General features: G+C 41.4%; 2 protein-coding genes across 3 annotated transcripts in view; both read right to left on the bottom strand.

The window, feature by feature from the left end:
- ZNF197 (zinc finger protein 197) overlaps positions 1–5604 on the bottom strand; it is a 39598-nt gene extending 33994 nt beyond the window's left edge. Inside the window, exon 1 of the mRNA XM_064590735.1 lies at positions 5474–5604. The gene's annotated coding sequence lies outside the window, so the exon portion shown is untranslated. The remainder of the gene's footprint in view (positions 1–5473) is intronic.
- On the bottom strand, positions 579–13487 carry ZNF660 (zinc finger protein 660). Of its 2 annotated transcripts, XM_064590804.1 has the most exons (5): positions 13361–13487; positions 12186–12286; positions 11165–11259; positions 9071–9121; positions 579–5998 (listed from the first exon to the last, which is right to left on the bottom strand). In XM_064590804.1, exon 5 carries the CDS (start codon positions 5817–5819, stop codon positions 4827–4829), a length of 993 nt encoding a protein of 330 aa, XP_064446874.1. In that variant the 5' UTR covers positions 5820–5998; positions 9071–9121; positions 11165–11259; positions 12186–12286; positions 13361–13487; the 3' UTR covers positions 579–4826. The 2 variants fall into 2 exon arrangements, with proteins under 2 accessions (XP_064446874.1, XP_045760123.1); XM_045904167.3 differs by lacking the exon at positions 9071–9121.
- Positions 13488–15134: the final 1647 nt, after the last annotated feature.

Genomic DNA, 15134 nt, shown 5'->3' with positions numbered 1-15134 from the left:
TTGGTGGGCCTCAGAAATTGATCTGTATGTGTGCTGTTACCTCTTGTGGTTCCCAAATTTGGAGTCCACTGGTCTTAGTTTCAGAGACTGGTTATAGCTTTTGCATGTCTATAATCCCTGTGGTCAAATTGTGCCATGTGCATTTGAATGGTCAGTGGGAAGAGTGGGAACTAGTCAGGTCCTTATCTATGTTGCCTAGAAAGGAGTCTGCCATCTCCTTTACACCACTCATAAACCTACCTTCTGGAGCAGAAAACAGAAGTCAGGGAACATGGCTAGTTTTATATAGCCGTCTGAGGTCTACATAATGGTAAATATTTGAACACAAATGGGCCCAGAGAAAGGAGCTGGGACAATAACCAGCTGTACAAGTCCTCTAAGGAAATTACAGGACACTTTCTATTGGCTAGAGAGCTCTCATTTATGTAGTAGGAGCATGAAAATAACAAGCTTCATGTTGCGTTTAAATCAGAAATAAGCCATATCACTTCATTTCAAAAACAGCTGCCTAAAGAAAAGCAAACTGAACTGTTTTCTTCCCATTCTGAACAAAGGAAGCAACGAGAAAAAAAATTCAGTGATATTTATAACAATAATAACAGATTTATTGGAGGAATTATAACTATGTCCTGCAAAAACAGTTTTATAACATCAGAGGTGATTAAAAACAGTCTAGTTTCTGAAAACAATCTAACAATACAAGCATACTATTTTATTTATTTATATTAAATGGAATTTATATTTAATGGCAAAATTTAAAAAAAAAGTCTGTCACTGAGGATACAGAACTGAAATGAAATTTAGTCTTAATGGGATTTAAATGCAACAGAATTATTCAGCTATTTAAAATCCTTTCTGGTTTTGATTTTCTTCTCAGTTCCAAGTAAGAATTAATACAGTATACACCATCAATAAAAAATATCTCTAAACCTAGGGAGACACTCTTCTCTCTATGCAGAATTCATTGTCTTTCATATTTCCCTTTAATCAAGGCTATATAAAATGAGATTTTATTTCACACTATCTCAACTAAAAGGAGACATATATATTTCTATTCCACACAAGAGCAATTCTACATAACCAGGATATCTATGGCTAAAAATATCGCCTCTTCATATTCCTCCAGAATATTCAGGGTACTAAAAACATAAATGAATAAGTGAGTACACAGGAAGCCAGTAGATAACAAAAACAGGGATGGGTAATACACAGTAGTCTAGCAATGTGTATTTCAAAAGAGCTGGGTTTTTGATGGAGAATACAGAAAAAATGGCAATAAAGAGAGGTAAATGGGTTGAGGGAGACAAACTAACAATTGAGGGGCTGCAGAGGAAGCACTGCTATTAAGGAACAACCAGGTTTCCATTAGCACAGGAAGCTGGAAAAAACATAAGGAGACCCTGAATCCAGAGTGCATCTTGAAAAGCCAATATGCTGAAAATTATGGAGTTAAGACTTAAGTTTGATGAAAGTATGGTAAGAATTGCATACATAATTAAACTCTGACTGAAGTTAACAGCTGGTAGTCTTGAAAAGTCCCTGGAGGAAGGTGGATAATCAGTTTAAATTATGCTGCAGAATATTTATCTGAAAGGGCATGTGGACCACTTATCAGCATTTACTCTTGCAGCTCAAGACAAGTATCAGCCTAGAAAATGGGCGAGGGTCTATTATCTTACCTTGCCTGGGGCAAGATACGTGAAGATCTGTATTCAGATTGCTGGGTTTGAGATGACACAGTATCCTTCCAGAAGGTATTTACTCTTGAAGATCACAAAAATCTTTTAAGATGAAAAAGAAAGCCTATTTGAAAGAAGAAATCTCAGACACTATGAGACAATGATAGGAAAATGTCAGAGAATACCTGCTTAGTAACATAGGAAGTATCAACAAATCTGCTTGGTAATAATAAATGTTCAAAAAATAACCTCTGACAGGCATACAAGAAGCCAACTGCCTATTTTCTTAGTTTTGGCCACCAGTAGACACTAGTCATGGGGAGCCTCCACATAGGTAATCAGCAGGTAAGGATGGCTGGCATGACAAAAGGCATGGGATACTAATTACAAACACCTCCCTTAATTTTAAAAGGACACGTGACAAGGGAAAAATGACGGAAGGACCCTTACTGCAGTAGTGTAACCCACTGCCACATGTGGATTACCCTACCCTTGTATCCACCCAGACTCTTGGGGAAGTGTCTACCCAATAGTCCTATCCCTGAATGCAGCAAACCTTGTTTGGAATAACTATACAAAGAGGGACTAACCTCCAAACCTTGCAAAGGTTTTTGAATAACCATGCAAAGAGGGACTATTACATCCCAAAATTGAATGTAAGCCACTATCCTGTCGAAATAGGACAAAAGCAAACAATCCCTTTTCACACAACTATACCCTTCACAACCTTCTGTTTCTTTGTCTCCAGTAACAGCAAGGAAGAAATATATAATCCTTAAAACTAAATTACAAGGTGCAGAGATAAGCTGTAAATCGAACTCAGAGAAGACAGGCATCTTCCTTATGAAACCATGATCAAATAATTATCCAGATATAACTGCCTTTCATAGAGGTGTCTACTCAAGAGAGTCCCAACTGGTCTCCCACTCACATATAGAACTGCCATGGTGGGCAGAGGCACTTTGGTATATGAAGAAAGCATGGACCTAAAACTCGAATCTGAGTTCACATCCTGGCTCCAATCACTAACTAGTCAGTCACCTAATCTCACTGAGACTCAATTTTCTTGTACAAATGTTGTAAGAATTGAATGGGATAACAATAATCACTACGTGCATAAGACAAATGACATTAGGCTTAGGGATTCACTGTATATGAAGAAAGAGAGGTGACTGCGTTTAAGAATGGGCAGATTCTGGGGCGCCTGGGTGGCTCAGTCGTTGGGCATCTGCCTTTGGCTCTGGTCATAATCCCAGGGTCCTGGAATCTAGCCCTGAATCAGGCTCCCTGCTCTGCGGGAAGCCTGCTTTTCCCTCTCCCGCTCCCCTTGCTTGTGTTCCTTCTCTGGCTCTCTCTCTCTCTCTGTCAAATAAAAAAAAAATAAAATCTTAAAAAAAAAAAAAAAAGAGTGGGCAGATTCTAAGTGTTCCCAGATGTATTTTGAGCTAAGGACTTAGAAGTTTAAAACACTGGTTGAAAATGGGTTAAGGCCTTCTCAAAGGGCTGGACATAAAGAAAGGCAGAGGAAGCAAGTGAGCACCTGCAGTACTGACTGCACAGCATCCTTCCCTTCTCCCGAGAAAGGTTTCCTCAATGATAAAAGGGAGAAAGCAAACAGATCAGAAAGCCTCAGCTCCTTTCCTCACTTCCTGATTCTGAAAGAGTTGTGTGAGAAGAGCTTCCAGTTAAGAGCTTCCAGTTATGGCCAACATCTTACAACCGAGAGGCTGCAAAAAATGAAAGCCTATATGCTGAAAATTATGGAGTTAAGACTTAAGTTTTATGAATTGCTCAGTTGCCAAACCAAATTTGGAACTGCATACCTCTAGACTTCCCCATAAATAAACAATCAATGTTCTTAAGGTTTTAGCTACTAGCACGTGATATTGTGTTCATTACACCTGAAAATGTCCTAAATGCTACCTCAGGTTAAACTTCCTGAATCACTCTGAGAGTTTAGAAACACTGCTCCAATGTCCCATACTTGAGCTATTTTCATTTACTATGGGCCAGCTTTGTCACACAATCCATGCATTATCTCATTAAATCCTCACAACCCTGTTAGGTAGGTCATTATTCCCTTTTTACAGATAAGTCTAAGGCTCAGCATAGTTAAGTGACTTGTCCAAAACTGACAAGCTAATGTGTGGCAGATCTGGGATCAGAACACATATCTCTGATCCCAAAGTTCGCACTTTAAGCTATTAAACTGTACATGAGAAGGCAGAGTCTTCCCCTCATTTTAGATTATGCTGACCACATCTTTACAGGTTATGCAGCTGCAATTGTTTCAATTTTGTAAGGGGTTTTTTCTGGTTTTGTAGATATATATTGGAAAGATGAAGTCTCTATTACCTGCCTTCTACAACTGTGGGATAGAAGAATGCAGTAAATTTTTGTTGTTCTTTTAACCTAAGAGTTAAAAAAAGTCAGCTTATTTTAAAACTGCAAAAGACCAACGACTGGTGTTTATTATTTAATAAACAGGAAACAGGCTCTAAAAGGAAGTGACTTGCTCATGCTTCCACTGCTACCAAGTGCCAGTATTAGGGTGGAATCCCATGAGTTTAGGGTCCATGTTCTATATGCCTTTCATAACACTGCTGAGTGAAAATGAGCATGTACTCACTGCATTTAAAAAATATTGTACTTCTTTCCTGAATATAAAAGTACTACATTCTTGTAGAAAATCTAAGAAGCTTAGAAAAGTATAAAGAAAATAGAAATCACCTATAATCCTATCACCCAATGATAATCACTGTCAACGTTTTGGTTTGGTGTTATTTCATTCCCATTTTTCTCCTATAGGTGAATATTTTTTAAAAATTTGGATCAAATTTGTTTTTTATCTTCCATTTTATACAAATAATTTTCCCCATGACATTAAATATTCTTTAAGAATGTTTATAATGGCTGCAAAACCATCATGTTAGATAGACTATCATTTATTTAAACCTTATACTACTGAAAATCTAGTTCTCTTCCTTCAGTTATATATGATGCTAGCATGAATATCCCTCTGTTCATCTTTGTTTGCTTCTGGTTACTTTCCCTGTATGGAGTCTTAGAAATTGAATTAAGGTTGAGAATAATGAAAAATTGTTTTTCCAAAAAGTAGCAATTAGGCCTACTAACAATATATGTTATTTATGATGTTTCTTTCTCCTCATTATGTTTTCTCTGGTGTTGAAGAAGCTGTGAGCTATAACGATAGGCTTTCCCACACTCACTACATTTATAGGGTTTCTCCTTAGTGTGGGTTCTCAAATGTAGAATAACTTGAGAAGTCTGCCTGAAGGTTTTTCCACATTCGTTACATTTATAGGGTTTCTCTCCAGTGTGAACTCTCTGATGATCAACAAGGTTTCGGTTAGAAGTAAAAGCTTTCCCACATTCATTACATTTGTAAGGTTTCTCTCTACGGTGAAGTCTCTGATGTTCACTAAGGGTCTTCCTTAAAATGAAAGCTTTTCCACACTCATCACACTCGTAAGGCTTCTCCCCTGTGTGAATTCTCTGATGGTCCATAATCTTTGTATTAGAAACACATGTTTTCCCACACTCCTTACATTTGTAAACTTTTTTTCCTTTGTGCATTCTTTGATGTTGAGTAAGGTTTGAACTACGGCTAAAGGCTTTCCCACACTCGATACAAGTGTAGGGCTTTTCCCCAGTGTGAACTCTATGATGTGAAATAAGACCTGAACTCCGACTAAAGGCTTTCCCACACTCCTTACATTCATAAGTTTTCTCCCCACTATGGATTCCCTGGTGCCGAATGAGGTGTGACTTACCACTGAAAGATTTCCCACATTCACTGCATGTGTAGGGCTTCAGTCCAGTGTGGATTCTTCGATGAACAACAAGGTTGGAGCTATGACTGAAGGCTTTTCCACACTCCTTACACTTATAGGGTTTCTCTCCTGTGTGGATTCTTTCATGTACTGTAAGATTTGCACTCTGACTAAAGGCTTTCCCACACTCAGTACATACATACTGTTTCTTTTCAGCCTGAATTCTCATGTTTGTTGCAGGATCTAAGCACTGACTACCATCTTTTTCAGATTCTTGCTCACTCACTTCTGTAAGTGTTTCATTGTCTTTAACTGTCTTATGCCTGAAGCTTCTTGTCTTTCTCATTTTGTCTTGCTTGAAGCATCACAGTGGCCTGTTGAATCTTCTCTTTCTCTTCAGAAGGAGCTTTCTAAATTTTGACTTCCCTGGCAACACCTCTGTGGAGTTCTCTTGAAAGTGTGAGATTCTGATTTTTCAGGAGTGATACTTTGGAATCAACACCTCCTCAGTCCCAGTTCCACCATCTGACAGAAGAAACAGAAATTGCATATGTCACCTATTCTCTATCCAAAGATAACAAGATGTGGTATACCACAAGGTCTCACTTGGAAGGGGAAGTGTTCAAAGACAGAGGGAACTGATCAAAAACGAGATGAGAAAAATGAGGGTAGACCCAGAGGCCAAGGTAAAGGCTTACGGAAAGATAGGAGGGGAACCCAACAGGTCCAGCATCAGGATAAGCAATGAGTAATATAAAATCCACCCAGGTTTCCTCCTGTCTCACACTCTACTCCCAGAATTGGAGCCATCAAACTCCTCATCTCGTCCCTAGAAAAAATGAACTGAAAGATCCTTAGTTCAGTAGCTCTTCAAATCAGTTTGGCTTTTAGTTCTTGCTGACCTATTCCCCTAATACCAATGATATAATGGCTGGCACAAAATAGATGCTCAAGAATTGTTTCATAGATCAGCAACTGGGATTGCCTTAGGGTATGACTAAGATTTCATCTTTTGCTCTAAGTCCAAGTGTGAGGCCCCTATCTATATCTCTGTTCTTTTTTTTTTTTTTTTTAAAGATTTTATTTATTTATTTGACAGAGAGAGACACAGCGAGGGAGGGAACACAAGCAGGGGGAGTAGGAAAGAGAGAAGCAGGCTTCCCACCGAGCAGGGAGCCCAATGCGGGGCTCGATCCCAGGACCCTGAGATCATGACCTGAGCTGAAGGCAGTTGCTTAACCAACTGAGCCACCCAGGCGCCCCTATATCTCTGTTCTTAAGCCCTGTCTTAATAAGGGGTAATACCGTTCTTCCAGTACCAGAGCCTACTGGAGCCTAGTCACACCATAGCCTACTCTGTAGGGACTGCTCTGTAGCTGGATCCAGCTGCATGCGCTCAGTCTGTCTGCTTCTCACCAAGCTATCACTCTGACAAGCTATCACCCAATCTACTGTGCAAACCTGAGAGGCTGAGTTGGGGAACAGGGCTAGCTAAAGCATGGCAGGGTAAGGCCATGCTCTGATAAGACCTTGCATGGTAGAATGGTAAAGTATCTAACATTGGCAAAAGGGTGAAAGTAGGAGACAGCACAACCAAAAGGGGCCAATACATGAAATCGATGTCAGGAACGAGCAGAAACTTCCTAACGGGTTTGACATGAAACTTGGGATACACAGAAAGGGATCGGGGTCATAAAAGAAAATGGAAAGATGACTCCATGATATTAACACATAATTAATGTTCTTTTTACTATGTTCCTCTCCAAACGTGTCCATTTTTATAGTATATATGGTTACAAATATACGGTAGATATAATTTTGCATCCTACCACATGTAATTTTCTACATTGCTATTTCATCATTATAAGATCATTTTATGATTATATAATACACTACCAATTGAATTCATTACGATTTACCTACAATTTTGCTAGTGTTAGATGTTTTTGTTGCTCCCTGCAGTTTAACCACTTCAATAATGCTATCATGATCACTTTACGCAAAGTTTTCCTCCTAATGAAATATATTCCTAGCATAAAAGTTCCACAAAGGAGTTACTGGGTCAGAGGGAATGAAATTTTTTTGCAGTACTGCCTATTGCTTTTCAAAAAAGTTTGACCAGTTTCCACTGTCTCACAGCTTTTGATAAGCTGAGTCACACTCTGAAGGAGGAACATGTCCAATGGTGAGTGCTCAAGACCAGCAAGAAAGGAAGAGAACTTCCAACTGAGGTTACAGTTCATAGTTCAGGAATATAGCTGCCACTGATGCCATACAGGGACACACAGATGTGTGTGCTGAAGATGAAAAGGGGGGGCAGAGAAAATGGTGGTAGGGGGGTGGATTCTTGCCAGGATCCTGAAGCACACTCACATCCAGCTGTTGCTACCTCTCTTAATCAAAGAGGAGAAAACTCAGTGAGAAGCCAGGTGCCTGCAGAGCAGAGTAGAACAGTAAGTGAAGCCATTTCCAGAGTTCTCTGGGAAGGTTGATGGTTCTGAGTTTCTTTTCCATTTGTAATCTTCTCTGAAACTCTTTTCTTCATACATGTCTTAAAGTAGTAATTATTGAGCATTCTACTCTGTATATTCTGTTTTGGATCTAACAGGGAAAATTTTAAAAAGCATTATTACAGGGGTGCCTGGGTGGCTCAGTCGTTGGGCGTCTGCCTTCGGCTCAGGTCATGATCGCAGGGTCCTGGGATCGAGCCCTGCATCAGGCTCCCTGCTCTGCGGGAGGCCTGCTTCTCCCTCTCCCACTCCCCCTGCTTGTGTTCCCTCTCTCACTGTGTCTCTGTCAAATACAATCTTTAAAAAATAAATAAATAAATAAAAAGCATTATTACAGAAAAGTAGAAAATAACTATTTGTGGTATGAATGAATGGATGGATGAACAGGTGGGTAAGTTTATATAATTACTATGATAGAGGCCTCTCATTTTGCTAGCAAATTGTCTTCTGCTAACTTGTATTATTTTTTAATTCTTTTTATAGTGTTTCTTATGAAAAGTTGGGAAATTACCTTAGAGGATCCCCATAATTACTAGAACAAAACATTTTAGAGATTCAGAATGAGACAATGCCTTGAAGCCAACACCAGCATGTCTCATTTCTACGCATAACTGATCTAAATCGTCTTAGCTAGCTACTATAGTAACTATTCTATTGTTAAAAGCTGCTATGGTAAAGATCAGTATCGTGGCTTTCAAGAAAGAGGTGTCCGTGGAAACTGTTAATAGCCAGGTATTTACATGGCTCCATCACAAAGCAATAAATACCATTACTGGACATAAAAAAGTAAAGAAATAAAATAAAGCATTGTTACATACTGAATGTGTCCTCCCCCCCCACCAGATTCAGATGTTGAAGCTCTAACCCCCAATGTGACTGTATTTGAAGATGTGACCTTTAAGGAGGTAATTGAAGTTAAATGAGATCATAAGGGCTTGATCTGATAGGATTAGTGTGTCCTTGTAAGACAGAAGAGAGCTCACTTTTGCTTCCACTCCTACCTCCCCTCCCCCCAACAAACTGAGGATAGCTACATGAGCACACAAGAAGAAGGTGGCCATCTATTAGCCAGGAAAAGAGTCCTCACCAGAAACTGAATCAGGTGGTCACCTTGATCTTGGACTTCCAGGCTCCAGAACTGTGAGAAAAGGAGTATCTGTTGTTTACACTGCCCAGTTTGTGGGATTTTGTTATGGCAGCCTGAGCACACTAATAGAAGCATGAAATATTACATCTACCTTTCAGGAGCTTACAGTGGAGTAAATGGTGAAAAATGAGGAGACCAAATTAAGATTTACAAAGTACCCAACCAGGAGGTGAAGGGTGCTAGGGAAGGGAGCAATTACTGGGGCGAGGAATGATCGGGGAGAGGTGCTTTAAGAAGGCAAACCTTTGGCTGAGCCCCAGAACATGAAGGAATTATTTCCTCAAAAAGAAGCTCGTGGGGGAGAGGGAGGCAAAAAAAAAAAAAAAGGAAGGTTGCACAGGGCCAGTGTACTCAGAAATAAGTGGGAGATTACACTATCACGTAGCTTCATGATGGTGGGGATTTTATTCATTTTGTTTACCTTTGTCTTCCCAGCATCTAGCACAGTTCCAAGCATATAGTAGACACCAAAATAATTTTTTTTGAATGAACAAATGAAAGAATTAAGTTGCCTGAAGTGATATGAGCCAGAACACGGAAATTATGGGGCATATATTGATATAATTTAATGGTCAATGGCTAACAAGCCATCCTCATTTTATTTCCCCACTCTACATTTTTTTTTCTACCTCGTTCTCCTCTCTCACTTGTCAAGAATACAGTTTCTAGCATCATTCTAGCATCATTATTAATAGTGGCCCCCTTAACTCACAAAAATATTCCAGTCTGGACAATATATTTCATATCATCCTGCCTAAAAGTGAAATTAGGAAAAGAACGCTTTAGGGTATAATACTGTATATCAACTATACTTCAATTAAACATTTTTTTAAAAAAATGATTTAGGAAGATTAGCCCAGATGGATTAGAGGTGAAAAAAAAAAAGAATGGAGGAAGGGAAATGAGTTGGGAGACAAGTTTAGGAATGCAGTATGGGTGACCACTAGAGAGTCTGCCACTTTCTAGGTATCCGATAAATGTTTGTGAATGACTGAACAAATGAATGAGACAGTGAGACCCTAATCCAGGATAATGATAGGAAAGAGAACAATGAAATCCAGCAATTTCCAGGAAAGCATACACTTGTATCAGATTGGACATAGAGGATGACTAAAAGAAAGAATTCAAGGTTATCAGATCCAGGTCTGAATATCAATAATGGTAATGTCACTAAGAAAATGAAGATGTAGGAAAATACTTTAGATGAGAAGAGGAAGAATATGTCAGGAATGCAAATTTGAGAATAAGACAGAAGGGACAAAGGAAGTCATGCAAAGGAAGCTCACTGAGATAGAGATTTTGGTTAGAAGAGCAGGAACGGAGAAAGAGAAATGCACAAGGATGTGCCATAAGGAAGCCCAAGGTGGTTCTGGGGGGCCTGAGAAGGAAGCAAGACTTATCAGAAGATCAGGGAGGGCCAGTCTGAGGAGAGGTTGGTCAAAAAGAAACCTAACTATTTGTCCTCTGCCTGACTGGATGGGAAATTCCCTCAAAAAACCTGAAAGAGGGCGCCTGGGTGGCTCAGTTGGTTGGGCGACTGCCTTCGGCTCGGGTCATGATCCTGGAGTCCCTGGATCGAGTCCCGCATCGGGCTCCCTGCTCGGCAGGGAGTCTGCTTCTCCCTCTGACCCTCCCCTCTCTCATGTGCTCTGTCTCTCATTCTCTCTCTGTCAAATAAATAAATAAAATCTTAAAAAAAAAAAAAAAAACCCTGAAAGAATTCCCAGGCACTAGGAGAGAAGGTGAACTCTTGGCTGGAGAAGTAAAAGGAGGGACAGGGCCAGTAGAACACTAAAAGAGATCCAAGCAACTCTGAATAAAAGCATAATCTCAGAGACAACTGGCAAATGGATGAGAACAAATGAAGCCCCACAAATCTCTGACCTACAAATCCCTGAGACTGATGGGTGAGTGTTCTGATCTTAGGACCACCATTCACTTCAGGCTGTGAGAAACTCACAAAGGGCAGAGTCCTATTCCCAGAAAGAGAGAGAAAGAGGTTTTATCTTGGGAGGTTGTATTCCTTTAACTCACCAGCAGCACCTGCCTGTACAGGTTTCTGTGAGCAGTAGTCAGATGGTCCTTGGTTACTGATTAGCTGCAATGGAGTGAGGAGTAAGAGGGAATACCTGAAAAATTCCAAAGACAGATGAACGAAATATAAAAATTGAAAGAAAAAAAAAAAACTGGGAGAAAATATCAGGAGACTACTTGATCTCAGGAAGCAAAAGGCCTATGCCTTAAGCATAAAACAAAGCCCGACATCGTAACAAAAGCAGATTTGATCATACAGAAATTCCTGCACTTCAAAAAAATACCATAACAAATCTGTAATATAAACTAGAGTTGCCCTATACTAGAATTAATTGGGTGTATGTCTGTGTCACTCCTCCTCACAAGTATACATTAAGCTCTAAGTCCCCGAGGGCAAGGGCCATGGTATTCATAGGTGGAATTCCACAAAGTACCTAGCACAAAGAGGGCTCAGTAAATGTTTTGTGATTTGAAATGTTAAACAAGTTCAAGATTCTAAGTCTATCTGGGTGCAGGGATGATAAGAACAGCATTCTTCACACAATGACCACCACCATCCTTCCTTCACTTGTTCATCCCTTTTGTACTGCATATTGTCTGAACACCATGACAGTATATTTACAATCTTGGCAATGCTGTCTCAACAGGGCCATCCAACAGGGCCCCAATTCTATACTGACTGTCTAACTACTCAGAGATTCTCATAATGTCAGAGCTGGAAGGAATCACCCAGCTCTCCCAGTGTCTTCTATCAAAATGTAGTGATGGGGAAACAAACTTAGAAGAAAGCTGCAACTCAAATCCAAGTCTCCTGACACCCAAATTTGAGTTCAACTATATTACCTTTCTTCCCATCCCCAAAGTGTACTCCTCAAGGTCCAGAGGCCCCACTCCCACTTCTCTGCTTCTCTCCTCCTGAATAAATAGCCATCCAGAAATGCTCCCTTTCAGCCATGGTCCCCTTCCTCTAGTCAGCAGGATTCCTGTCCCCAGATAACTAATTTCACAGTATAGGTCTCACCTGCCCAGCACAGCCTCACTCCAAAGGATGTGCCCAGCACAAATCTTGCCTGATCCCTTCCTTGGGTTTGGTGAGGAAGTTCCTAATGGGGTGTTGGATCACTGTAAACAGATAGAAATGATTGAGTTCTCTGAGAGCTCAACTCCAAGCAGGCACTCAGAGCAGTGTCCCATCCCTGGGCAACTTCTTTTCCTAAGAACTGTGAAAAGTAAGGATGATCATTCCCATTCTGAAGATGAGGAAATGCAGCTCCCAGAGATTGAATGACTTGCCAAAGGTCGTATAGCTGGTGAGAGACAAATCTTCTGTGTCTGAAGGTAATCCTCATTCCATCAAACTACAGTTGCTCCTTTTCACCTGTTCTGTTTGATATCTAAAAGTCTCCATATTCTTCTCTAACTGCAAAATGCATTCCAACTGCAATCCTGCTTTCCAGCCAAAGTTTGCAGCAGGGAGATGAGAAGGGGACTTTTTGAGTCAAGTATCTTTAGAGAGGAAATACTTAAGTTTTTAAAAGGAGGATAAAAGGTGGATGTTTTCTTGGTTTTGTTTGTTTGTTTGTTTGTTTGTTTGTTTTTAACGATTACCTAGTTCTTAGGATTACTTGCCCTCAAAATCTGTTTTGTGTTTTCAGCCCCTCCAGATTCCCAGACTGGGCTTCTAGCCCTTCAAGCTTGTTCCATTTCTTCCCTACCAGAAAATACCTCTTCTTTGTCCACACTGTAACCTCAGGACCTAGCACTTTTTGGTAGGTGCTCAATAAGTATTGAATGAATGAATGAATGAGTGAATGAGTAACTTCCTGCAAAACTCTGTTCCTCACTGGGAACACACCTGGGATTGGACTGGTGATCCGATTCAAACTGGGGTTGTGGAGTCCTTTGAGCGTGGCTGGAACTGCTATTACCAGGGTGGCCTGCTGGCTAGGAGCGGGGATGACAAAGTTCTATAACCATTATCAGCCCTGTCAGAGCGAGCAGCTACGCTGTGTGGGAGACGAGACCCCAGACAAAGGGACAGCACCGAACGAGGGGAGGGAGAGGCCCTCAACTACCCCTAGAGATCTCCTCCCCGTCGCCGCAGCGGGCTGCGCTAAAGCAGGCCTGGGTCTCAGCCTGTGTTGCCCACCCTCTCCCAGAACACGGACCGAACCCCCAAGCCAGGCTGCCACATACCCCTCATCGAGAGCGCCCGGCCCACATCTTGGAACACAGCGGAGAAGGAACTGCGTCACTGACTCCCCACTAACTCTCAACCTTACCCTCCGGCCCTTCTAGGCATCTGGAGGTTTCGGCCTCTCTGTGCCCCGGAGGTTGGATCCTCCCGCCCCCCTCAGGAGTCCGCCAGCCTCGCGGGAGCTCCGACCCCGCCTCCCGCACAGTTTTTGCCCTACCATTGACTTGGGAGGGTGAAAGGGCTTGGAGAGTTCAGCCAATTAACTCTAGAGGGCTCTAGAAGGGGTGGAGATTGGGAGGGAGACGTGGTTAGGGCGGGAAGAGGAACCAATCAACTAGGGGGGCAGGCTGCCTTTCTCCATCTGAGAGGCTCCCTGAAGTCACATTCCCTGCTACAGAAAAGTCATCTTTCCTTCCACAAATCCCGCGCCTTTCAGCCTCAAAGCCAGGATCAGTTCCCAATTACTGGTAGCATATAAAAATACGTATGGGGTGCCTAGGATGTCACTGTTTTATTAGACACTGCAGATGAGGTAGTGAAGAAAATGAACTTGCTGCCTCATAAAGCTTACATTCAAGTCAGGGGATGCAATGATAAATACATCTGGGGGAAGAGTATTCCTAACAGAGGGAACATCAGGAACGAAGTCCTTGAATCAGGAGGGAGGTGGAGGGCACATTTCAGATCTTATAGACCATAAGGGCTTTGGATGTGTCAGTAATAACATTGGAGGGTTTTGGAACTGAGGAGTGACATGATCTTACCTTTTTCTTTTCTTGCCACATATCCAAAATTTATTAACTATTAGATACAAAAGAAGCCAAGAAACTTGTTCTAAAAATTCTGTGAATTTCTTGCTCATAGTCCCTGGTCATTCTGACAAAAACCACACTTGGAAGTTTCAATCGATGACATAACATTTTAAAAATTTGCTCTGGCTGCTCTGTTGAGAACAGTCTGAAGGTGGGTGAGAGTAGAAGCAGGGAGATTAAGAGGCTATTGCAGTATTCCAGATGAGAAATGATGGTGGCTTTGATTAGCTTAGAAATGATGGAGATGATGAGAAATGGTTCTGCATACACAGTTGATCCTTGAATAATGCAGGGGTTAGGGACAGTGACCCTGATGTAAAAAGAAAATCCACATATCCACATTTTGACTCCCCCAAAACTAAACTATTGTTAAATTTGTTGACCAGAAGCCTTATGTGTTATCAGTCAATTCACACTTTTGTATGTTACATGTATAATGGCTCCCCAGCCAGCCTCTGACACTGAGGTCAACCCCATAAACACCACTGTGTTTGGAGACACAACTGCCCTCAAGTCACATGCCCAGGGCATGGTCATGTCAAAGCTACAGCTGAGGGCCCAGCACCATGGCCTGCCTGGCTGCCTTTAGTGGGGGTGTTTTCCTGCTACTCCTAGCAGTCCTACCTCTGTAGTAGACATAATGAGAAACAGCCTCACCAAGAGGATCCCTCATCCCTATTCTGGGCTTGTTAGACTAAAAACCTCTGGGCCATTGACCATGTTTTCCTTCAGGGCTGGATCTGGTTCTTTGGGAGGCAAATGCTTGGCCTCAGGGAATAGCTTCATTGAGACTGGACTATGTCCATCTTCCTCCCAGGCTGGACCATGTGTGGGCTTTGTTTAGATGGGAAATGAATATCTAGCCCTGACCTTTGTAATCTTGGAGCCAACTGAGTGCCCACAGATACAGCATTCCAACCCCATTCCCTGCCCTGCAATTTTCCCCAAAGGTGGGTGGTTT

This window comes from Mirounga angustirostris, unplaced genomic scaffold (assembly GCF_029215605.1).
Source record: "Mirounga angustirostris isolate CCGP_5_RB_7025 unplaced genomic scaffold, mMirAng1.0.hap1 SCAF_1, whole genome shotgun sequence".
Lineage (NCBI taxonomy): Eukaryota > Metazoa > Chordata > Mammalia > Carnivora > Phocidae > Mirounga > Mirounga angustirostris.
This window is presented reverse-complemented; position numbering and strand designations above follow the sequence as displayed.